At 41.0% G+C, this 25,855-nt stretch overlaps 6 protein-coding genes across 6 annotated transcripts; 5 read left to right on the top strand and 1 right to left on the bottom strand.

Moving 5' to 3' along the window:
* Window positions 1-46: 46 nt before the first annotated feature.
* Window positions 47-3,277, bottom strand: LOC100742848. Its single transcript, XM_003494576.3, has 3 exons — window positions 2,416-3,277; window positions 1,730-2,195; window positions 47-1,318 (listed from the first exon to the last, which is right to left on the bottom strand). Exons 2-3 carry the CDS (start codon window positions 1,986-1,988, stop codon window positions 1,131-1,133), a joined length of 447 nt encoding a protein of 148 aa, XP_003494624.1. The 5' UTR covers window positions 1,989-2,195; window positions 2,416-3,277; the 3' UTR covers window positions 47-1,130.
* Window positions 3,278-3,325: 48 nt separating this feature from the next.
* Window positions 3,326-7,227, top strand: LOC112213962. Its single transcript, XM_033324456.1, has 2 exons — window positions 3,326-5,803; window positions 6,526-7,227. The coding sequence occupies exons 1-2, from the start codon at window positions 5,617-5,619 to the stop codon at window positions 6,843-6,845; spliced, it is 507 nt and encodes a 168-aa protein (XP_033180347.1). The 5' UTR covers window positions 3,326-5,616; the 3' UTR covers window positions 6,846-7,227.
* Window positions 7,228-8,056: 829 nt separating this feature from the next.
* On the top strand, window positions 8,057-12,136 carry LOC100742730. The gene is made up of 3 exons (XM_003494575.3): window positions 8,057-10,362; window positions 10,566-10,751; window positions 11,536-12,136. Exons 1-3 carry the CDS (start codon window positions 10,140-10,142, stop codon window positions 11,925-11,927), a joined length of 801 nt encoding a protein of 266 aa, XP_003494623.1. The 5' UTR covers window positions 8,057-10,139; the 3' UTR covers window positions 11,928-12,136.
* A 395-nt stretch (window positions 12,137-12,531) lies between these two features.
* On the top strand, window positions 12,532-17,120 carry LOC100744115. The gene is made up of 2 exons (XM_024372063.2): window positions 12,532-14,254; window positions 15,707-17,120. Exons 1-2 carry the CDS (start codon window positions 13,789-13,791, stop codon window positions 16,042-16,044), a joined length of 804 nt encoding a protein of 267 aa, XP_024227831.2. The 5' UTR covers window positions 12,532-13,788; the 3' UTR covers window positions 16,045-17,120.
* A 3,430-nt stretch (window positions 17,121-20,550) lies between these two features.
* LOC105681896 lies at window positions 20,551-23,039 on the top strand. The gene is made up of 2 exons (XM_012393381.3): window positions 20,551-22,031; window positions 22,115-23,039. The coding sequence occupies exons 1-2, from the start codon at window positions 21,509-21,511 to the stop codon at window positions 22,495-22,497; spliced, it is 906 nt and encodes a 301-aa protein (XP_012248804.2). The 5' UTR covers window positions 20,551-21,508; the 3' UTR covers window positions 22,498-23,039.
* Window positions 23,040-24,144: 1,105 nt separating this feature from the next.
* On the top strand, window positions 24,145-25,664 carry LOC100744001. Its single transcript, XM_033324459.1, has 4 exons — window positions 24,145-24,311; window positions 24,597-25,015; window positions 25,235-25,333; window positions 25,406-25,664. Exons 1-4 carry the CDS (start codon window positions 24,145-24,147, stop codon window positions 25,564-25,566), a joined length of 846 nt encoding a protein of 281 aa, XP_033180350.1. The 3' UTR covers window positions 25,567-25,664.
* Window positions 25,665-25,855: the final 191 nt, after the last annotated feature.

Genomic DNA, 25,855 nt, shown 5'->3' with positions numbered 1-25,855 from the left:
ATAATTTCTAATTGATAGATTCAATGGGATCGTAAAAATAGGCACGTATGATAAAGTTCCATATCTATACGTAAGATATACATCTTCTCGTCTCTGCACAGAAATTTCGACTAACAATTCTACAGCGACGATGCGATTTTCTTTGTTACATAGAGAGATGTTCGTTGAGCGTTAGACGTTTATAGATTCTTCGTGGAAGGGAATATTATAACCATGAGAACTTCCACGAGAAACACCAAGTCTCTCTTCAAGAAATCGTTGGCGTTTCGATGTATATTGTTCAATCATTTATGAAGAAACATGCGAATCATCTAACTCTCAAAGTTGGTTAATTATTTTCTTCTAAATTTTACCCTGTAGAAATTAATTTGAGAAGTATCTAGGCGACACACGTAGCAGTGATCGTAGCCGAAATTTTACCACAATGCGGAAAACAAGCGTGATAATCGTTAGCTAAATGCATACCGTGAACGTCAGTGACATTTTCAGATGCCGTCACGCGACGGTCGATACACCGTATACTCCAGCTGTCACTCATTTTCGTTTCCCGTCAAGCGGGAAAGCATTCGGCACGATAATAGCTACGGAATGGTTTCCACGCACGCGAGCTTCTAACGGAACCGAGTCGAGACATTTTTGCGTTCGAAACGACCTGTAAACAACGAAAATAGCTTCTAAATCCGATTTGTAATCGTTTTTTCGCAAATACTCCGAGCTTCACCTCTCGAATGATTTAATTACCTAAGATACGAATTATATAATATTTATTGAACGCCATGATATTTATTACTACGATATAACTATTGTTAACCCATTGATTTTTGTAACATCGACTTTGCCGATGGATCAAGACTGAGATCGAATAAACAGGCACGTAATCGACGTGAATAAGGAAGATACAACGATTTAATCATTTTTAGCGCTTATTCTTTCGCTACACAAACGAGATACATAATATGTTACATTCTTACGCCTACGTCCGATAGGAGCATGTGGTTCGCGGCAAGACGATACGTGTTCGCGATTTACGCGATCGAGAATTCAAAATTAAATGCATCGACCGATCGTGACGATCGTTCTGTTACCGAAAGGAACAGTATCGATCTCGTTCTTTGACAGCGGTGCTGTTCTCACTTTACTTTCAGACCGAGAACCGCGGCGAATAACGCGAAGAAGAAGCCCGCGAGTAACGCAGTGGCCTTTAACAGGATTAATCCTCCGACCATGGTTGGAATCAGAGCGACGAATTTCAGTTTGTAGGCCATTAGCAGCGCCATGATTGTGCGATCCATCTTCCGCTTCTTTCGGCGAGGACGGTCTGTAACCGATTGGAAGAGGTAATTGTCATAGTTCTTCGTTGATTGCCGCTGTTCTACAATCGATCAGTCTATTATAGATATTAGAAAATTATTTATTTAAGAATGAATTCCCTTTTGTTCGTAACTAATGACTACGTATCTTTTCGAGAAGTTCTGTGTGTGTTTTAATGTAGATGTTAAAGAATTAATAAATGACATTGAAAATTGTATTATTAACTGTTGTTATTTGATCATAAAATCGCTATCGATTAATTCCTGAATTTTTACCAATGAATATTCAAAGATATTTAAGCTCTGTAAACGTGCGAAATTTAGATAATTCCAATGAAAGAGATCTCAACGTTATGTACTTGTTATATACAGAAATATTAAGAGAAATCTGTTGGATGAATACGGGGATTCGATATTACCTGGTGCGTGTAAGTAATCTTTCGACAAACTCAAACCAGTATTCCTGGTTAGAGTTTTCACCACTTTCGTTTTATCTTCCCCACGTAGGAGAGTCGCACTATTAAGTGCAACTTTATTGTGAACCTCCTTGATAACCTTTTTCGCAACAGGATACTCCTTGTGGTTCGCATGCTGATTGTCCGACTTCAAAGCTTCCATCACGCGTAATACGCAGCTCAGAGTTAATAAAATCGTAACTAGATTCACTTTCGATTTCATCTTCTCGAGCTCGTGTGAGTTTTATTCACGATCAAACACGACTCTCAGTTACATCGTCGATGTATTCGCGATCAGTTCCTCGGTCTACGACGATCCTCAACCGCATTCGATCCGTTAAAAGTTTCGTTCTTCCGGCGATCACGATAAAGCCGTTTCTCCCAATACTACCCGAACCATGGCTTTCCTTAATTGTCTATTTCGATGTTTCTGAAAGCGTGAAATGGTAACTTAGTTTGGTGTAGAATGATTGACTTTAGGAATAACTATTAAGCTAAACTCATAGCCTTACGAAATAATATTTCAAAATTACAAAGATGTTAAAATTTGCTCAACGAACTAATTTCATCTAAAAATTAGAAAAGGGAAGATTGATTCCCTGAAAGGGAAGCTATCTCAAATACTCGCCATATCAAAGTATATAACTTACGATTCTATCCAATCTCCGGAGACGATCATTCGACGAAGCTTCCAAAAACACAGTGCGAGTGCTCCTTCGTGTGTTCCTCGAATTCCATCAACGCCTGTATCTGATCTGTTTTGAGAAACGTTCACGATAGCAAATTACAACACTCACGTTCGAATGCAAATGACGAAATGGTCGTTGCCAGGTTTGTAGCGGACGGCAACAGCGTGCAACCGCGACCGCGAACTAACTGATGCGCTCTTGATTCCTCGACGGCGACCTGGGGGGCTGGGCAGGGTACCACGCCGGGCACGCTTCAGTTACCAGCAGGATCGACAGTCCGTGAAAAATGAGCACCGTGCGACGAGGCGGCAATATATGCTTGCGGTAAGCGCTATGATCCAAATTGTCGACGGCAATATATGTGTCAGGTTATATTGCCGAACGGTACAGCGGATTACCCTGACGTTCACGACGAAGAAGGAAAAACAATGGGGAGGTGGTGCGCGCGCGGATATCGCGAGTAATCACATAGTACCAAAGATTGTGCCATGTAAACGATGATTTTTTAGTTACGCTGCACTGCTAACCGGGCCGATGACAAGCCGACTAGTGGGATTGATCGATGACTGCTTTGTATCTGGGTGGTGCAGTCTCAGTACGATGTATGAACGTTGGTATTTATATAATGGAAGCGCAAAGGAAGGGGATTGAGAACGAAAAATGGTAAAGTGAAGTTTAATGTCTTTGAATCTGGGTGGTGCAGTCAAAATAACACGTATGAATACTGGTACTTATGTGGTAAAAGAACAAGGGGAAAGAAAATTGGGGATGAAAAATGGCAAGAACCGAAGCCTTTTCCTTCCGATAGTAGTAACGGGGCGAGAAAAATAATATATCTATAAATTTCCAAAATTACAAAAGGAAAGTTTGCATAGAACAATAATAACGAAGAGGGGAAAAAATGCCAATTTTCGAGATTGTAAAAGAACATAGTTGAAATGGGTAAAATGTATTTGGGTGTTAGTGTGAGATAGGAAGAATTGAATCTATTTTGATAGAGTAATGACAGCAAGATGAGATAAAAAAAGTGATAGCGAATTTTTGAAAAGATAAAAGTAGAAGGGATGAAAGGTCTGCAGTTTTAACAGTTCCGCTTGTTACGAGGTTTGTAGCGCGGAATTCCTGGAATTGAGGAACCGCGATTCCACGGGAAATCGGCGGACAGCACGCGATACAGTTTACGACGATCTAACATGAAGACAGAATCCTTGTGTTAATCGCGTATGTACAGATATAATCGTAGAAAGTTGCTCTCCTCTGGATAAATGCAGTGTACATCACAAGCATTGACATCGTATTGTTAATTGGGAAATTATGTTACAATTATTGCCCATAAACACACTTTCCAAACCTTCTTTTCTATGGCTTGAGATAATAGAAAGATGCACAATGTTATCGTTAAAAATAATAGTAAGCTAATAATAATAGGGGAGGATTATTCGAGATCACAATTAAGATCAATATAATTTCTCAAAAGCTTGGATTTTCGTGAAAATGAAATTTTAAGAAGTCGGACGTTCAACTAAGAATGAACGTTCAATTGAAGAAATGGAGTGAAGATTAACACAAAAGTCTCGTTTGAAACGAGTCTTCCAGAAAAGAGCCACCGGAGCAGAAATAGTCATGTCGTGTACAAATCGAGGAAAACAGAAACGTTGTCGGAGCAGTTCTATTCATGTGCCAGCTGAAAAAGCATTGTAACGTTCCACGAGGAAGCGAAGGGCAATTTCGTAGCTTCCTGCGTGAATACGGTGACGCGAATAATTGCGCGAGAAACGGGACAAATAGCAAAAAGAAGGGGAAACAGATGAAAGAAAAGGAAGGACGAAAAGCCTAGACCTGCAAAGTCATAGTCATCATTGCGGTCCTCTTTTGTTCTTTGTTTCGAGCGTTGCATGTCGTTATAATGATCGATATTGCCGCTTTATTTCCAAAGAAATATAACGGTCGAGTGTTGTTGACGATTAAATGGCGAAGAACACGAACTCGATTCTAGATGTCTGTGCAAAAACTATCGGAAACGGCGCGATAACCAGAACGATCGTGATATCTTTTCAGAGAACTCAATCAGAGAAATGATTTATTTTATACTTTCTTTGATCAATCGTAATTAAGTAATTGTGCGTATCACTTGATTCAGAGCGCAAGAAATTTTAATTGATCCCATAGTAAAACATATTATAATTAAGGATAATCGGGAGATCCGTTGTGCGCACGCAACACGTTAAACAGATCGTGTTTACATCCGGAATCACGAAAGCTTATCCTTCTACTTGCAATTACTCGGCGATTTAGCATGATGCACCGTGAAAATTTATAGACGATCCTTCTTACGTGATTCTGCGTAATTAACGAGTAGATGATTTCATACACGTTAATCAAGCAATTAACAAAGCATGCATAAACACAAAAATACTTCTTCTTCCAGATCCAATTATACGAATTAACCAACAATTTTCCTTAAAATCCGAGTCACCATATCTCAACAAAATCGATTTCTACGATTAGCCAGAACGTTTCCTTTCGCGATGTGATCGCGTCGTCATATAAGTTATATTGCCAGCCTCCACTTTGCTAAGACACCGCCCTGTAAACAGACCACGCTTGAACAATCCAGATCGATTACTCGAGTGTGAAACGAACCTCGATTAACGATCGAGAACGGGACACAATCTCGCATCGTCTCATCGTCGTCGACGATCGATAGATTCTTCCACCGCTGAAAATGTTACGAAGACCCATCGTCTTCGACGTCGTCCAATGATCAGAGAGAACAGAGACGGAGGTGGACGTGAATGGACAGTGAATCCTTCGTCACGCGTCAGTACCAAGTTAGATGGCGGTCTCCTTCTCTGGGCTTTTCACGTTTCACCTATATAAACTAATGGTCCGGCCTAGGGCGAATGTCAGTTAACATTTCATTTGCCAGCTGGACAGTTCGTCTGTCATCATCTTGTGCCGTCATACTTTTTTCATCGTCAGATCCTTCGATGATCGTGAATCATAGTTTACTACAGCCTTTAGGTGGCATCCATTCTTTTTGTGAATTTTAGTAAGATAAATTGAATCTTTTTATTTCTCCGAAGTGTGTGCCGCGCTGCTTCTCGATTCTCCGTAGAATATTAACTACTGGTGAAGGAAATTCTCAGATGAGACAGAAGAATGCTGATGGTATACCCGCTGTTTCTTCTGCCTTTGTTAACGGCGACCGAAACCACGCAGCCCACGATGATGCAGGAGAGTTGGAAGCCTCAGTTGGAAAATTCGACGACTCCTGCGGACTGGATCAGTGACAGCATTCTAAACGCTGTGGACGATGTTCTTCCTGTGACACGTTCTTCTTTCGAAGGTATACGGACTAGACTATAGATTCTCAATGGCCCTTTACTTATCTTTCTACTATTAGATACTAAAGATCCTTAACTACTAGTTATTAGTGACTCGTTACTATTAATAATTGTAATTTGATTTAATTGAGCTTTTACTACCAGTTAATAATAATCCATTAGTACTAACAACTGTAATCTGATTTAGTGGATTTAGTCGTCAAAAATCGAGTATTTTTCGTGAATGTAAGAATGTGAATGTAAGAAATTCGTGTGATCGATAGCTTGGAGGGCGTTACGTTGATGTGTTAGTCGACTGGTTCCATGTAACAAAGGAACGTCACACCAGCTAGTTAGCGACGTCTAATGTGTATCATAATGTGAAGCTCGGTTGTTCATAGTGCGTGGTCGGTTAACACAAAAGCCATAAATGCTTTCCACTCCAGTTCACCTTATTACCTTGTATATTTCATGAACGTGACTAATAAGAAGTGCTTCTTTTTTGCTTCCGATGACCTGCGTTTTCTGGTGCATCTCCGATGACATAGAAACGGTACCCGATTTTATAGCGATCGACAATATATGAAGCATTAAATGACCAAATATCATGAAATAATCAAATCTAAAATCGAATTTTTTTCTGACTACAATTATCATATTTCTTTCTCACTACAATCATAATACTTCTTTTTCACTAGAATCGGAAATTAGTTTATAATACACATATCACTCATTTTTGTTGCAGCTCGCAAGAAGAAGAGGCACAAGCTGAACAAATACATCCTCCCCTTGATTGTAGGAGTTATATTAATCAAATCGATTCTTCTGCCTATAGCGTTGAAAACTTTGGCTATATTAAGTGGGAAGGCAGTGGTTCTGAGTTTGATGAGTCTAATTCTGGCAGCTATAGTAGGATTGAAGAAGGTCGCTCAGGCTCACTCCACAAGCTACGAGGTGGTAAATATGCCCGTGAATAAATACAAGAGACAGGACTTTTTCGAGGGCGACGACACGGTGGACACTGAGCCTTACAAATTTTATAGGGAACGCCACAGGAAAAAGTAAAGACTCATTACTATTGAAAATGTTAAAAACGTTTTGTTCATTTCACCCTCGACCCCTACGTATTTTATAATTCATCGGTCGATAGAAAATCAAATATTAATTTTATTCCGTGACTTAACTATACGCAGAGAATCCATTGTCTGTTCTGTCAAACAAGCTTAAAGCTGATAAAATTTTCCTCGTTCAAACTGACGCAAACGAAACTTGCTAATTATTCCATAATGCAACAGAAAAAAGCCGAGAGGTTAATAAACGGAAAACGAAGCGAACCGTAGAAAGTGTTTTCGAACGGTAGCGAATCATTATTTTACGCTTGCAAATCAAATCGTGCTTGCTGTAAGGAATGCTCGATTCCTTGGAAACGATACGTATAATTCTATACAGTGCGTATAATTCTATACAGTGCGTATAATTCTATACAATGCGTATAATTAATTGCTCTAACCTGTCATGATTGTGATTAATTGCACCGCTGATACGCCAAGTGAAAGTTCATCTCGAATTACCAGAATTATAAACTCGTGTGGCAAGCATCGCTACTGATAAACCTTATCGACAAATCGATATTTCCAATGTTAAATTTTCATAACTATTTTAAGTATTTTATACCTTATTTTAAAAATTACTCGTAAATCTTCTTTCACTAAATTGTGAGTAATTAACCTGCGTCTTTTAGATCATTTTCGACCGAATCGTATTTTTCATTTAATTTATTCACTTCAGGTTAACATCGATACAAAGATTGCTAAATTTGAAGGAAATATGAAAAAACATTTATCGTAATATGCATAACTTTTTGTTCCAACTGTATTATAAAGATCGTTTTAAAACATTAAAAGTCTTCTTGGTTGAAACTAAAGCGGTATTGAGAAATAAAAGGTTTCAAGACCGTAACACGGTTAAAGAAGGAAGAAGTATGAACTTTGACAGATATTTTCTAAGTTGGAGATTATTATTTATAAAACTGTGAAATCGTCGTTGTCGAGAATAGACAAAAAGATTAACCACGGAAGATACCACAACCATCTAAGAAACCCAGGAAATGATAAAGATAAGAAAGGAATGAGCCACTATTAAATAGGACAAGTCGTCGACCTTAAAACCTACAACCTTCCACTGTGCTTTAAAATTCGTGGAAAGGTAATCCGATTCGCCAAACTTTTGTTCACTACCTTCCAATAATTCCTAATATTACATAGCTTTCAAACCTCGAAACACTTATTAATCACGCGTTTAGATAAACCGTGCCGGTTGAAAGTCGAAATCAGATGAGACGACGATCAGAAGAAAGTCATTCAGACGCAACAGCAGAAATTGAATCATCGTTGAAAGCAAAGTGAGCAGTCGCGAAGAAATTTCTCCATTTAACATCCGATATACCTATTCAGCATCTTCATTCTACTTTTCTCGATGTATTCTTTTCTGTTCTCCATAACTGTATAAAATTTACGCTACCAGAAATAATTACAGGATCGCTACTATAAATGATTCTATTGCGTTAACCATGCAAATGAACGTGATGAGGTTCTATAGAATTGGTGGAAGGCACAATGGTTCGTTGTAACAATCGGAAGTCACCGACTTCATGAACGGACGTAACCTAGAAAATTAATCGTGAAAATCCATCGAAGGGATACCGTTAACGCGAAGATGACGAAGTTCCGCGCGACTGTTAAATATTTAAAGAGACCCGGAACGAGACAATGGAGCAGCGCTCGCGAATAAGGCAGTTGCCATTCCGAGGCATGCGCCATTCGAAAAAAAGAAACGGTCCCGATGAGATGTACGCATTGCTGGACATTGTTTGCTGTACGAATGACATCGGCTGGACTACTTCGCGCCCATTATCGAATCAAGAATTCGCGTTAAATCCTTATTAAAAAGAGAACAGTTATCCAAGTGCTTAGGTATAATATCTAATTAATAATTGCTATTATGCACCATTTAAGAAAGCAATCGAAAAGGAATATCGAGAATAATTACCAATGCAACTGTTGAAGCACTGACAAGAAATTCGCTTATCGTAATTTTTACTCTGTCCCATTGAGCCACACTTTAGTATACCGGCTATTGACAGAGCAAACAATGTCGGAGAAAGTAGAATTTTCTTCGACGATCTGTGAATGGTACAACCTTAAAAACACAAAAAATTCCATCCCCCACGAAAACATACTTTGTAAACATTGTACTTAACAGTTTACACCGAGAGGAGACGATTATCTGAATAAAATACGCAGAAGTCACAGAGAATGACACCGGTATTCACAAGAGGGAAACTGTTTAGAGTGGGTCTTATATCAGAAAATATATCCACGATGCAATTTCTAGCTTGGCATGACCGATGGCCATGTCTGTGGGCCAAGGCGAGCTGCTTGCTGCACGTGGAAATATTTGAAGACATCAGTCTCGATCATGGAAGATTTTCCAGTTATAGGAATATTTAGAGAATAGAATTTACTGAATGCCTGAGAAGATTAAGGTGAATTATATGCGCAGAATCTCGATCAAACGTGTTCTCGACGTTAAAGACGGTAACTTATCGATGGGTACACTATAATCGTCTGACGTCTTTGCAATTTATATTAATAATATACAATATACAATATACACATATCACAAAATTTAAAGAGTAATACCGATGCAACTTAATTTCTCAGAGGTGGATAAGTTCGAGAAAGGTTGTTAGAATTATTTGGATATAAAAAATGGGAATCTCTTGTATTATTTTTCCAATAATTAATAAAACTATGAGCCTAATTTTTGTTATAATTATTAAAACAATGATTTTCCCTCAAAGAATTCAGCTTCTCTTCGTTTATACCATGGTATTAATATAATTCATTTCGAGGTGCATCGATGGACCATCGAAATCCCTTCGTCTATAACGTCATCGTCTCCCCTACTAACCCAATTCTTAGAATCTTGCTGGGCCACTAATATCAGGGATCGCCGATGCTAAGGTCCGCCCAGCTTCAACTACTCCGCTGATCCATGGAAGTGGTCGGTCGTTTGTTTAAAAAATTGTTGAAGAAAGTTTCTTCTGACGGAGAGGTGGGCAACGACATGTACCAGCGATGACGCCTTGTGTGTCTTAGTCGTTTGTCGTCGTCACATGCGTCATCGGTTAGAGTGGGGATATTGGGGAGGGTCCCAGCTGGTGAAGACCTATAAAGATAGAAGCTACGGAGGGTCAGATCACACTTTGCTCCGAAAATTTTCCGAGGGACGTGCTCGATTCTCTTCAATACGTTTTCTTTGCAATTATCGGTTAACACGTTGGATCAGACACAAAAAATGAACAAAATAGTGATACTGTGTCTTTTCGCTACATCCGCCGTGGCTGTGCCCACGCCGGAACTTAACAACATTGAGCTCAACAGGAATCTCGATTGCTTCGAGCAAGAGAACGCGCTGTTTAGCTGCATGTTCGTCAAGACCGTCAGCGCGCTGGATAGAGCCGCCAGGTCTAGCGACATCGAGATCATCGATGGTGTGAAGTTCGTGAGGGAAACACCGAGTAAGTTTAAGTTCAATTCTGTCTAACATTTTTTAAATCCTTCGCAGAGTTGCTTAAATTTGTAGCTACTTGGTTCTTGGAAGTTTAATCCCTTGATAATGTCACATAAATTGTATCTAATCTATTTTACGATTTGCAAATTTTGACATTCAAACAAACATCATTGAGTTCCTTGAAGTTTTATATGTTATTCTTCTTCTTAGTGGAACGTAGCGGAAAAGATTTGAAGACGGAGGTCGATATTATGAATGAATTACCAAGAGACATGTCGGACAGGGCCATTAAGCTCGCCACTATGCTGGTAGAATCAGCCCTGTCGTTTATGAAATCCCATAGTTTGAAGCTGAGCATGCCCGAGGAGGGCTCGATATCCCGCGCTCTGGATGAAGGTAACTTTCTATCTTGCGCTATGATAGAGATGCTTCTATTACATAATCTTTCCCACCTTGATGACGCCCCGACGCGTCACCGGTATGAACGAATAAACTGTTCACCGCGCCTTTCACCTTCGTGATATCTATACGCGCCGCGGTAACCTGTTCCGGATAAACCCGTTCCTCGCGCACTACCTCCTCCATTCGCTTTCCTTCTGAAATTATACATCGCCTCCAGAGAGAGAAAAAAGGGGCTCACTGCGCTTGATAACACGCAGGCTATTAATTAGCGACACTTAGGATCGGGTAGCTAAGTGACGTGAGCAAATATGCTTCATTTGTTATGTTGTCTTTCGTGTCTTCTTATTCTTCAATGTTCCGTTTACAGATTAAATTTCGGGGAAGTGAAGTTTCATTTTTAGTACCGTGGTATTCGATTTTTAAGCAAAACATATGAAATATACAGGGAATATATTCGCAATTTTTTAAAGAATGGTGATATCATTACTTTTAGATCGTTTAGCAACTCCTACATTGAGAATATACGCATTTCAATCTTTCTATTGAGATAAAATTGCTTAAAATTTTCTCTTTTAGATTTTCGCATTAAAATAATTCTAATTTAGAATAAAACTTCCAAATCTACTTTTCTACGATTATCCATTGTTCTCTAAATTCGATGCTTCAACTTAAAATTTATCTATTAAAGCAAAGTTTCGAAATGTCTATTTCACCTCTTTTAAATTAGAGATATCTCCGCTACCGAAATTAATTTTCACTCCGTAACTCTTGTTTCCAGGTCGCGCCAAAATAAAGAAAATGGCACTTCCTCTGATCGCCGCCGCAGGAATAAAATTGTTCGCCCTAATCCCAATTCTCCTCGGAAGTCTTGGTCTCCTGGTCATGAAGGCCCTTTTCGTGGGCAAAATAGCCCTTCTGCTAGCTGGAGTGTTGGCTTTCCAGAGATTATTCGGCAGCAGCAACTCTGGAGCTACTAGTTTCTTCAGCAAGAACCCTCAACCATCGACTGGATGGTTTGACAACGCCAACCAAGGCTGGGCAGCCAATGTCGCAGCAGGTGTTCAACCTCAGGGCTACTACAAGAGAAGTTTCGACGCTGAAAATGGAAAAATAGACGCCCATTCGATGGCATACTCTGCGCAGGCGCCGATCACGAACGAAACCAATTGAAACGAGGATCCTGAGTCTACGTTTATGAGGAACGAAAGACTCCAGGCTACCTGGGGGCCATATCTCTCGAATCTAGTGCGTGTAATACTCGCTAGACTCGTTCTCGACTGTTAGATTAATATTTAAGCGAATAACTTATGGACCGAGTAAATTATTAATAATCCCTTGTATTAATAAATTATTTGTACTATTGCAGATTGTCTATCACATACTTGTCGTGTATTTGAATCACTTGAAAGTCACTGAGAAAGCTGCAAACTTTCAATAGTTCAATATAACCGATTTCAGAATTGGAAAGTAGAGAAAAGTAATAACGTTACAAGCATCGTTTTTGAAAATTCATCTTGGAATTTGCTATCATTTATGTCATATGCGAATAGCTAAATAGAATACAACAAGCGAAAGTAAGTCAATCGTTTCTTGAGAATCGACGATTAATCGTGTAGCTGAACAATCAAATTGTGACACATACGAAGGTGGTGTTGGTCATTTTGTCTTCTGAGAGGTTCGTTTATCAGTTTTCATCTCTTTAACCAGCTGGGATCGAGTGTTAGATCGAAAGGAAAGACGATTTCTAATTTAAAGAGATTATTTATGCATGTGCAAAGAAAACGGTATGTACGTGATTAGTGTTTGCCCTGCGCGCGAAATATCGACATGATCGTCGATCGAGCCGACAATCGGTCTGGCTCATATGCGATTCCGATCGGACATACCATTTCGTTTGCACTCCCACCGCGGTTGTACCCTATTTTCGCGCCTTCTCTTTCCCCTTTCTTCGCTTATCCTTCCATTCCTTTCTCTCCTTCTTTCTCTCTCCTTCTCCCACTTCCGACCGAAAACAGATTCGGGACACGACAGTCGGTTCTGCATGCCGTTCCGTGTCACACGCGCGAACAGACACGGAAATCTAATTTTCACCGAAGAACTTATTACCAACTGTCACGTGAATATGATGTACCGCGAGAAACACGCGGGAGTGGCTCTGTCATTGTCGAAGCCACGATTGAAAGAACGGATTCTGGTCGTGGAAACACGCCATTGTGTCAACTCGACAAAGGAACGCTCGTTTCGGCGCCTCCCTTTTATTCTTCCAACTCCAGAAACGAGACGTTCCATTGTACGCTGAAGTACGATACTGTTTTCTGTCCCTTACCGCTTCGTGGACAGAATTTAGAGAGAGTTTTACAGTTTGAACGAGGAACAACAGTTCCACGGATTGGTCCCACTTCTCGAATAAATCACGCTTGTAATTTCCAACTTTTCTCTTTGGTAAATGAAATGCTTGAAAGAAAACTTCCTACTTTCCTCCAAAACAAATCAGTCGCACCTTTGACAAACCTTCAACTTTTTCCAGGTTTCAATCACTCTAAAGACAGTCCATTCTAGTTAACAGCTATTTATCCTCAAGGTTTCTACAAACCTGTGTTTCACGTTTATATTTCTCGCACTTTAAAAATGAACAGTACTGTTGTTGAATTTTTACCACTCCAACAAGTAGTAAAATCTGTAATTCATCGATTCCTTTATCAGTCGATTAAAATTTAATTCGAACGCAAAAAGTGGTCATTAAAGTTTAATAAAATTGGCTTCAGTACAATAACTGTCAAACTTATATCACTCGTGGAAGTAATAAAATTAGTATTCCATCGATTTTTACTTTCAGTTGATTAAAGTCTAATTTAAACACAGATCATAGACGAAGTTGATAGATCGCTCGAAAGTGATCTCGCTGAAAAGGAAAATTAATTTCTATCGTTAGACGATACGTCACGAAAATGTACGCGTTGTGCAGTGGCTAGCCAGTGAGACGCCGAAATTAAAATTCTTGACACCACAGCCCTTGCACGTCGCTTGCCAAATGGTTCAAACCGATCCCACCATCGATCACGAGTCGAAGTATAAAAGAAAAATTGACCTCGAGACAAACAGTCAAAATCCTCGTGTCCGTCCAGTTCAATCGATCATCATGATGAAATCATTGATCGCGATATTGGCGTTGTTTTCGATCGCCATCGTCGCGGCTGAAGACGCCAGAAGCGTGGAGATCAGCCTAACCAAGACGATGGACGAACTGAATAAAAGGGACACCATCAAGATCTACGGTGATATGATCACTTTGGAGAAGGTAGACATTATGGAAGATGAAGAGGCTGCAAGAGCTAGTCAGGACCCTCTAGTGAGCAAGATCGAACAGTTCTTGAGGAACAGGAAAATTCATGTACATCTACCAAGCGATGGATCTTCTGCCGACATGTTTGGCAGAGCTATGGGACAGAAGGACATGGAGATTGGCCTTAGAGGTCTGACTACAGGAGCTTCTGAAGGTAAAATTAATTTTTTAGAAAATATGTTAAAAGACTTTTAAGTTGGTTGAAGAAATTTAATGTTTCCAAACGTCATTTTGCTTCGAAACGGTGAGGTTTAAGTATAATTTTGATTGTATGAAACTTTTTCAGTATTGATATGAAGGTTATTAGTATTTGATTACTTGCTAGGCAAAATTCTAATTATATAACTCTTGATCTTGATTGTAATTTTAAAGATTTCGATCGTAGATCGAGCTTGGACACATGTACTACGTGATTGTTTACGATGCTCTAAATTCTACAGCTTTTTTTCAATCTCTTTTAATCATCGCGAAATCTACAGAGAAAGGGAGATTATGTCCCAAGAAGAAAACGAAAATTCACTTAAATCGTGCAAGAGGTACGAAGCTTTTGCTCGAAAAAGAACCAATCAAAAACAGACAACAGAAGTAAGAATCTATCACGAAGAAAGATCGAAGAAACTTTCTATTACAAGTATTCCTTCGATCTCTCCTTTAGCCTACATTAACATCTTCGGCATTCGAGACTCACTCTCTCGACTACCAAAGCGTAAAACACTGAAAGAAAGGGGAAATATTCATGATTTCCCGAAGTGATCTCGAGGAGGAACTAAATTCCAGGAGACACTTTTATACTTCAACGTCAAGACAAGTGGATCTTCGTCGCGTCGAATCGCTGCTGTGAATCGACTGGACCACGGCCACGAACTTATAGTACCTCGCCTTTCTAAACTCTCTCCAATACGATGGAAGTAAGCCACGAAGACGAGGAACGATTGGTCGTAAAGTGGGACTTCAGATGGCGATGTTTCCGATTGGCTTCGTCGACGAACCAACGCCTCTGCCTGCTGCTCTTTTTCTCGGCCTCTTTTACGCGCCTCGAAGTTTTCACAAATTTTTTCTTCTCCCCGAACTGAGTCGTCGGGATGTATCCTGCGTTCCCCACGCAAGGAATAAACGCTTGGGACGCGATGAAGAATGGAGGGAGGAAAGTAGCAGTGCGTCGAGCATAGAAAGCCACGAAGACGCGTCCCACTTCCTCTGCATCCGCGAAAACGTTACTGTGGCAGGGATTGAGATAAAGTGGGCCATCGATGGGATTCCGGGTTTCTGGGACAACTGCCTGAAGAACACGACGAAGGAGGACCTTGAACGAGAGTGCCACATGTCGAAGAAAGTAGATAGCCGATAAATGGCCATTAGAGGCTTCTAGATACCCCTTCCAGATTCGCAGTCTGATCAGCTTGATGAATTTCACTTGACGATTCATCGGATCCATCAAATTCGTCGACACGCATTAATGAACACTTTTGTTCTTTTTTGTTCAATTTCTTCTTATTATTTTTGTATTTGTTAACAAATTTCTAAGATCTACGGAGTATCTACGATAAAAGTAATGTACGATGATTACGTGGATTTTAGATTTTGCATCGTTTCGCTTTCGTTCCAGCCCGAACCAAGCTGAAGAAGATCGTGTTGCCGTTACTACTGGCTCTCAAACTCAAAGCCATGATCGTCCTTCCTATTGCCATCACTCTGATCGGTCTGATAGGCATCAAGGGACTCGGTGCAGGTCTACTGTCCCTTCTTCTTTCCGGGGCGGTCGCTCTCAAGGCTCTACTAACACCACCACCACCCTCCTATCCCACCAGGGTCTCGTACGGAATAGTAAAACCTGAAGTTCACCACGAACATTGGCACAGGTCACAGGAAGAAGTGAATCAACCGTACAGAGGGTGGGCCCCGGAATTCGGGCCTGAGCAGTATCCCTACCAAGACATCCCTTAAATTCGGTCTTCAAGTTAAGATTCATCTTCTCATCCCTTCATTTTATTTATTATCTCCTCTCTATTACTCCCATTGTGTTGAATAAAGACATCGCGTCCTTTCGTTTCTACGATCTTGCGCTTTCTTTTAATTTCCACCCTTCCTAATTTTCGTGTTTTTCGTTATTCTCATTCCTCGAATTTTCCATCCAACCATCGAACACATCGGTGCACTTTCCTCTCTCCGCTGGAGCGGACAGCCATTGACAGCTAAAATAATTAAATAAATAATTGGAAATCTATAACCGCCGAGGTAAAGCAGGTTATCACGGAGACGGGGAAGGCTAACGACCCAAATAGGAGTCGTGCGACGCGCTCGGTGGAGAGAGAACGACAGGTGGGGAGAAAGGAAGAGGTAGGGGAGTAGGAACAGGAAGGAATCGGGGTCACTGTGACAGGAAAGGTGGGAAAAGTGGCCGAGCCGGTGATTGGCCATTTCTGCTTCCCCCTGGGTGAATTCTCAGGATCAAGGGCACTGGGTCATTACCTCCACGTGGACTCCCACTTTGCGTTCTCCCCTCTTCGTCGAGCGATCATTGCCTCCCCCCATTCAGAGTGGAGAGACGGCGAGTAACGGTATCAGTTGTGATTAGGTTGCGTGGAGAGGGCAGAAACCTTGGGTATATACAAGCCGATCGAGAGGACAGCACTGTCAAGAGAATGGAGAACTCGAGGCGAAAAGAAGTTAATGAGTCGAATGCTGGGTTACGGTTTTGTTGATAAATTTGATTACCACCGGGCATTTTAAAGTTCTTTGGAAGTATTTCGGGAAATCGATAAGAATACATACTTGGAGTATTTTACAAAGTCTCCTCTCTCTTAAATCTTCTTTTCTCTATCTTCAGTAGGAAAAGGTTAATTTAATGAAGTTGTTGTTTCATTTTTATCGAAGATTGGTTTTGTTACAAATGTCTTGGTTTAAGAGTGAGTTTGCTTCTCTTCCTTTGTCGAGTTCAGAAGTTGATTGAAATATTTCTGAATGCTCTTTGTTGATTTCCGAAGTCGATAAAAAGTTTATTAACCGTGATTTTTTAATTCGTTAAAAGTTTTACTTGAAACATACTAGTCATGTATATATCTCTCAAAAAAGCAAGATTTTCTCTGATAAGTAAAGTGAGCAAACGATTTAAAGTATACTATATCGAAGTCCTTTCAATTAACACACTTCGCATCATTCTACGAACTATCATAAAAATAGTTTCAGGCTAAATCCTCGTAACTTTCAAGAGATTTCGGTAAACTTGATCTTTCAATGCTTTCATTGCTGAATATTTAAAATGTAGATACCAGAACGATTGCTCGGACAATGGCTAGATATGAACGGGAAACTCATGACGTTTACAAATTGACTCTGAAAAAATGCGAAAGTATGATCGCGCACGATGCATTTTGAGCGCATAACGGGTGCTCTGTGTCGAATTAATGAGGTCTACGCAGCCACTCGACCAGCAACCGGCATCAGTCGCTGTCGATGTACCTCGGACTTTTTTTGTACCGTCTGACCCACGGTTCGATAACGCAAATGCGTTCAACAAACTTGAGAACATTAAACTAACCGAATGCACGTGCGCATGAACAGCCTGAGAAGGTGTACGGTTTAAAGAAACTACACGATATTTGTGTAAATCACAATGAGAGCATATTAATATAAAATAAAGGTGGATTAAAGGATAGTTTCACCCAATCCATATTCTACTTTGGAATGTTATTCTGGTGAAGCAAATTTAATCAATTGCAAGCTTTTGGAATTAGAAATGTCCAAAATATTGCAGGCTTTTCATACTGTAAACAGTTTTCAAGCCTGAATTGCTCTTCAACGTACGAATGTCGAACATCGAATGCTTTCAGACAAATCGGAGCTCCCGTATGTTTTGAAAATTTACAACACTGCAAATACGTCTGTATGAAAGTTTCGTATCTCAAGTAAAAGCTTGGAACGAAGAAAAAAACAAAAAATATCAACAAAAACGATATTACAAAAAGTACTATCAGCACGTCCTCCTGCATGCAGAGGATTGAAAGTTCCAAATCCATAAGAACTACGCAAATCGCAAATTGCCCAATTCCGAACGGAACAATAAAGCGATCCGTCCTGGTCAGACACGCGGTCGCTCTTCGTTCCAAGCGACACGGTTTTCCAAATAACGCGCCGTTCACCGGCGATCCTGGCCGGGAAACGATCGGGCCGTTTCCTTCGAGGATCTCCAGTGGATCTTACGGGAATTCTCGTGGTCCATGTGCATTAGGGACTAATAGCGACTTTCTCAACGTCCATCTCGATTTTCGAAACGAAAATGGGCTAACCGCGCGCGATCAATCGGCAAATGCTATGCAATTACGTTCACCGTTTCCAATTTACAACGCGTTGAATCGAATCCAGCGACTAAACACGTACAAAACAGAATCGTATGAAGAAATCGGAAACAAGATCTGTCCCAATTGTGGCATTGACAGGGACAGTGGAGTAAAATCGAACAACTATCCACTGAATGGACAACTCGATCGTTTTAATCGGTTGTTTTCTCTGATTTCCATGTTAATTATTACGAAGTTGAAAACCTTCCACTTATTAGTTTTCCAACTAATTCGTCCAACTTATTTCATATTTGTCGTACGATATTTCGATAATTCAAGCGGTCGAAAGCTGGCAAATTCTGTTATATCATTCGGATGATGGTTGTAGAAACTTGGCCAGAGAATTAAGGACGCTTATAAAATTGCAAATCGATCGTAAAATCGTCAAATGGTTTTAATTTTCGCTTTCGCGGATTCTGGAAAGTAGAGTAGGAAATGCCGTTTCTATTTGTTATAACTTTTTGTTCAGCGTGACTCTCCAACAGAAGGTTGTCGAGGACAGAAAGATTTAATAATGCGCGATCGACACCGTCGAGGAAATTCGGCCGATGTTCGATATACTCGTTCGAGTTACGTATTAAATGTATTAAAAGGATAGTAACAGTATATCAGGAACAGTTATGGGAAACAGGAGGAGCGCCCATTCACGTTTCACTTGCGGCACAGTTCGCGTACGTTCGGTACTTGCCGGTGATTGGAAAGGCATGACCAGGATCGATCGATGAAAATCAAGTATCAAATCTAATCGGCAAACCGTAACATTGTAACACGACATTTTCCATTAACTCTACCAATATCGATATTATACGTTTAAACTTTTGCAAGCTCTTAAACAAATTTCACGCCAATCGTCTCAACTGTTTAAAATGGAGTTTCACTTTTCAGCCAACTGTCTAAAATAGAGTTTTACTGTAAATTTGAAAGAATATGATATGTTGTGGGAACTTATACGATTCGATAGACTACGGTCGCAAAGGACAGAGCGACTGGCCGACTCTGCGCCGGATCGAAACAAGAGTAGCTCACCGGAGATCGCGCGATTATTAACGAAAGGAAGGCGTTGCGGTAAAAGGAAGTAACAAGTAGCGAAATAGATACCTGGAAAAGAAGGCTAATCCTCTCCTTTCCGACACACCTGCTGGCCGAGCATGCGAGCGCATCGTTTCGGCCGTACGAAACGTCCATGAACGCCTTACGCGGTGTTCACGCCGCGAATTCACCACGCTCGAAACTGCATGCCCTATTGACGATAAATAATTTCAACGGAATGCGCAGCCTGGAATTTTTCTCGAGTTCGCGTGCGGCCGCGTAAATGTAACACTTTAGTTCGAATGCGACGATGAGAAGCTCTCAATGTTTGGTGAAACTTGATCAAATACGTATCTCTGACTTTTATCGGAATTTATTTTCAGTAGCTCGGAGCGATGATTCTTCTTTATTTTCAAAATAGAAATCGATTTATCCAAACTTCTGCTTCCTTCAATTATCAATTACTTGGAAGAGATACCTTTACTCAATCAAGATTATATTCAGGATTATAATCAAGATTATATCAAGCATAAAAAAATTAACGCGCAATATTATAAATATTATGTTGTTTTATTGTATTCTTCGTGTACTGTATCTTCTTTGTTATTTTCAATTCCTTTTCTTCGAAATCATTCAAGAAACCAATTTTCCTAACCATCGCCACGCGATTGACCCACAAAAGTTCGATAAAATCGAACAGACTATATGGAGTCTAAAGTCATGCAAGTTCCTCGAACGCGTAAGTGGCCACGCGATTTCCAAAGCGTAGTAAACGTTGGATGCATCTCTCGCGCGTGGATCCTGTGAAAATTGACCGCGCACTTTCTCGCCGTCAGATCCGTCTGTTGCGCTGTCGTTCGAGCGTGGCGCGCGAAAATCCGATCTCCCGCGAGTTAACTGGGCTAATTTAAAGTAGGCCTGCTCCGTCTCGTTTCGCTCAGTCGAGGGAAATAATACTCCGTGATTTCCCTCTCCCTTTGTAATTTTCTTAAATATTCAGATGCTCTTCGCATAGCCGGATATGGAGGCTCGATTTTGTCCGACCATCGACCGCCTCGATTTCGTCGTCGAGATCGAAAGTGGTTCATGTCGGGTCGTCACTGTCGCCATCGGCCACAGACGATCTGCGATCCTAGCTTATTCGATTGATCTGTACGTTTGAGTACGAAAAAAATCACTGCTAGCAATATCCAATCGATCAAACGAGCTGAAATATATGTCCATAGATACAGGAGCTACTTTTTCCCAGTAAAACTATGAATTAAACTTTAACAACTAGTGATACAGATGTTTATTTACTTCATAAATATAATTAAACGTGACGGAATTATCGATGCAGGAAGAATCCACTCCATCTTTTAACAGCTGTCTATAATTCCCTGTGATCAGCGTACGAAGCGCGATACAAGTACTTTCTGAATCCAGATTGCGAGTGTAACGATTTCTAGAGCAAACGGAATCGATATCGAAGAAAGTTTGGCCGAGCAGCATCCACAATGACCACTGAGCGAATTCACTGAGATGATTCCGTGGCGACAATTGAATGGAAGTCTAAGATCACGAGGCTTCGCTCTCATTAGAACGTCTCCGGTATCCTTTTTTTTTTCCGCAAATTCGACAGAGATTCGAATTCTCCGCTCTATTTGACGCTCCCTCTCGCCGCGTACGAACAAGGCAGCGGCGGTGGTGGACGCGAGAGAGCCCCTCGCCTCCTCTCTTGGACCACCGTGAAAGAAGAGAGCACACCGTCGCCGGCGCGTTGCTCTCGACTTAGGAGAATGTATGGAACGGCCGAAAGGCAAAAAGGAAAAAGGACTACCCGGTGACTCGCTCTATATATACTGCAACTATCCGAGGGTATGTCCAGTGCACGGTACGCGTCTCGTCCGTCAGCTTCAGTCAGCAGATCGAATCCTAACCACGTGCAACAAGTCCGTTTTACGCCGTTTATCCCAACCGCCGGACCTTCTCCAGCAGGATCTCTTTAAGATCAGAGTTTGTCGCGTCCGGGTTCAGAAACGTCGCATAATTCGCGCAGCACGATGAAGGGATTTGCGGTATTCGGTCAGTCGTCGGTCTATCGTCAGCAGGCCCTGTTGCTGCTGCTGATTCCTCTTCTTCTCGTCGGCTCCGTTGTCGGCGAGATCGAGAGACGTACCTCGAAACAAATGGTTGAGGAATCTCCGGAGACTCTAGCCTCTACTCTGAGCAAGGATTGTGGCAAGTCCTACAGTGCCACTTGCCTGAAACTAGACGTGGTGTCCTTCCTGGATAGATTATCTGAACAGGAAGACATCAATATCCTACCGGGAGTGTCGGTGATCAAAGAAAATAGTTCTGCCAGTATGCCAGCTTCCGAAGTTGTCGCCAATCTGGCTAGGGATTTCCCTAACGACGTGGAGAAGAGACTGGACGCGTATCTGGTTCACAAGGTCGGAAGCTACCTGAACAGCCACTCGATATCCATCAAATTGTTCGACCCCAGGACCTTCGAGGCTGCTAGGAATTTTAACGAGGAAACGTTGGCTCAACTTGGCCTTGGCGGTGGACAAAGTGTCGGAACTGGTAAGGAATTACTCTTCTTAGAGAGAGATTGAGATTATCGTGAATGAAAACACATGATAACGATTTCATTGATCATCATATAGGACGTAAGAAGGAGAAGGGCGGTATGAATGGTTTATTTGCTGGTCTGATGATGATGAAGGGTACCCTCGGCGCTATCGGTTTCGGTGCCCTCGCCCTACTCGCCGGAAAAGCTCTGATGACTGGCCTGATGGCCCTCATGTTATCAGCCATCGTTGGTTTGAAATCTTTGGCCGGTGGTGGCGAAAAGAAGACTACCTACGAGATTGTCAGTAAGCCCGTATACTCGAGTTCTCATACTCACAGCTCCGAGGAGCACCACGGCCACGGCTATGGACATTCCGGATACGGGAGATCCTTGGACACGATCCACGACAGCGTCCAGCAGGCCGTTCTGAAATATGGCAACGCGCGGGATCGTCGATCGCTATTCCGGCAAAATTAACGAACTCGTGATCGGAGGAGCCGCCAGCGAGGAGCAGCTGGTGGCACGCGAGAGATCTAGTAGCACGTCTCTACCTCACCGAGTCCACTTTGTTTCCGTTTATCCTCTTTTCACACTTCACGGTTCCTTTCAATCTGTATCTAGCTCCTACTCCACCTCCACCTCTTCATCACGCTCTCCACTGCCATCAACTATATTTCTCCTACTCCTCCTTCACGTCTCTCCCATCTTTAACTTCGTTTCGCTTTCTTGTTGCTCGCGCCTCTGTCCGTCACTTCAGTCACATCGCCTGGTCTCATTTCATCGCCCCGTCTCTCCACCATCACCATCACCACCATCACCAATTTATATTCGTAGATTCGTAGGTATTTATTTGCCAAGCATGCTCCCACGTACCTCTACTCCCCACGGTCACACGGCTCGAGCTGGTCGTCGTTGCACATGGACCATTTTCGTATCATGTACATGATTTCTCCTTCTTGTTATTTATATGTATTTATGCGCAGTGTAAAGTTTTAATAAATCACGTTTTTAAGAAGCTCCCTGGCCCTGTCGTTCTTATAAGATCGCATTACGTTTTACGAAAGGAACCAACTATGGTTTCTGAAGATTTATGACGAATCTTTTTTCTGTTTGATTCACTATATGATAGATTATAGTGGAAGAAAAGGTGGCTGGAATCAAGTAGCAGTTTGCGCAAAATAAAGACAGCTCTTTGCTCGGTCTGCTGCAAAGAAAATTATATGTGTCGCATCGTAATTACGAGACGAATGGTTACTCAATTAAATTGATGCGAAACAAGGTCGTCCGCTTCTAGGCGCGTACGTTAGGCTACCTAGACATTCTCTGGTCATCGAGGTGCGCACGGTCATAATTTCTCAGGTGCAGCCAACAAATGTAATCGGATTCGAACGTTCCTTATTGAGAAGGAATAGAAAGGAATTTTTTAACATACACAAGTGAGTCACCTCGTTTCGAAGGATAGAGATCTTTCATTTCTTTTGCTTTTCTTCAGATATCCCGATTTAACTCAAATATGTGCAAACATCCACGAGTTAATTATTATTTATTTCGAAATTAAAGAAAAAGTGAACTAAAAATTATAATCAACATACTTTATACGACAAAGAAAGTAGTTAATCAATTAACGATACTACTAAAAAATACATATAATTTAAAATTCATAATTTGCATCAAATACACTACATTTTTATAAAAAAATGAATTAAATTATCCTAAGACTTTTGAACAGCAACGTACATACCACTTCCTCTAAACATTCTAGATTCTTTCAACCATCACTCAGCGGACGCTAACAACTTTCGAATAGCCGACAAAAAATATTTCAGTTCTATAGACTAGATCTTGAGCCCTCGTTATTCTTCACGCAGGAAGTCATCGAGTTGCCCCTGAAATCTCGAAAGGCGGGATCTTGTTTCGCAGGTTAGGAACCGCGGTAAGACCAAACTACGAGGCAGACGTATTATTATGTTATTTTCCTAGCGGCCTAGTAAATGGCAATCGTGACAAGGCATTGAAAAAATCTGACAAATGACATAAATCCTATTGTATTTAAGCGATTACGATCTGACGGAACTCAGTCTTTGCTGACGGTAAAGTACGAGATCGATCATCGGGTTTCGAGCGATGTCAACGCCAAAGATTATTTACGTAGTGCACAGATCCATATTCGTCGCGATTGTAGTGCTTTCGATCGTAAAGCAAGTTCGAAATCAAGTAAACAATGGAACACACACGGATGGCAACGTTAGCGTGGATCCGTACAAGATTATCGGGACCAGCGGTCGTCAATAGTACTGTGAAATTCATTTTGTAATCGTTGCTCCCATTTCATTATTGAGTGTTATGTAGCTTTTGCTAAGTGGAATAATTAAAGAATTAGCTACAACGGTGGAGGAAATGAAATTTTCGTTGAATTATTAAATAAAATGATGGTTAATTCAACTTGCGTGCAATAGTCTCTGATGAGTGAAATAATTAAAGAAATAACTACGATAGTCGAAGAAATAAAATCTTCGTTGAATTATTAAATAAAATGATGGTTAATTCAATTTTGATATTTGTATTAAAATTTTTAGTAGCGCTGGTCGACAAGTGCTCGATTTCCGAAGGAACGGCTTTAGAGTGGATATTCGAGTGGTACCGTCACTGAAAAACGATTCTGCGAAAGACGATGACTTCCCAGAGTTCCCAACGACAGACATAGGCCGCTGTGTCATCGATTTCTCGCTAATCTGCGCGAAGAAACGTCTCGGCCGATTCCTGGACTCTATTAGGGACTTAAACGAGATTTATTTAATGGGTCAAGATGTTAAACTAGTGAAAACCAGAGTGATCAACGACCATAGATCCGTGAATGATAGCAATGACACTATAGAACGAAGTATCAATGACTTCTTCGATACGTTTGCTTTAAGAATTACACTACCCAGGTGGAATGGGAACCGAGAAAAAAATCAGATAGATGTTATGTTTGACGAAACTCCTGTTTCCGAGGGTTTGTATCAAAATACTTGATGTACGAGTGACAATTAAATGTTATATTAACTATGGAAAGAAATACTAAGGATTCGTTTAATAATTTTTGCATCACTGTTTCTTCTACACAAGATTTTACAATTTTACAAAATTCAAAAATAATTGATGTATTTCTAACATTATTATAAGTGTTGTCTTAATTGATTCTAAATGAGTTAAAACATACGCTCTCCTTTAGGGCGAGGCAAAGGAGGAGGCAAAGGCGGCAAAGACAAAGGTGGCAAATGTAAGACAATGATGATGGCTGGTCTTATGATGCTCAAAATGAAATTCATGGGTAACGCATAAATTGTAGCCCTTTATTTCTTTACGACATTCTAAAATACCTAATCAAATTTCTAAATATCAGGAGTAGCGACGATGAAGGGCATGATGATGGCTGGGATGTCCCTAATGATATCCATGGCAATGCTGATGCAAAAGTATATGAAAGGAGGAGGCAATGGCGGCGGCGGAGGAGGAGGAGGAGGTAATGCCACAAATTACCAACATTATCATGAATTGCTGTAAATTGCCAACTTTATTACGATATGAATTAAATGCGATATTACTTTAATATTTTCAGGTCAGTACAAAGAAATCGTTCTTCTAACAAAATCTAGTGGAGGCGGAGGAGGAGGAGGAGGAGGTTATGGTGGTGGAGGTGGCGGAGGTTATGGTGGTGGAGGCGGCGGAGGTTACGGTGGTGGAGGTGGAGGAGGTTATGGTGGTGGTGGAGGCGATTATGGTGCTCCACCGCCTTCGAGCTATGGTGCACCGTCAGGCGGTGGCGGTGGTGGTGGTGGTTATGGTGGTTGGG

This window comes from Bombus impatiens, unplaced genomic scaffold, assembly GCF_000188095.3.
Source record: "Bombus impatiens unplaced genomic scaffold, BIMP_2.2 scf_2850, whole genome shotgun sequence".
NCBI classification, from domain to species: domain Eukaryota; kingdom Metazoa; phylum Arthropoda; class Insecta; order Hymenoptera; family Apidae; genus Bombus; species Bombus impatiens.
Note: the sequence above shows the minus strand (reverse complement) of the source record. Positions and strands in the feature narration are given on the sequence as shown.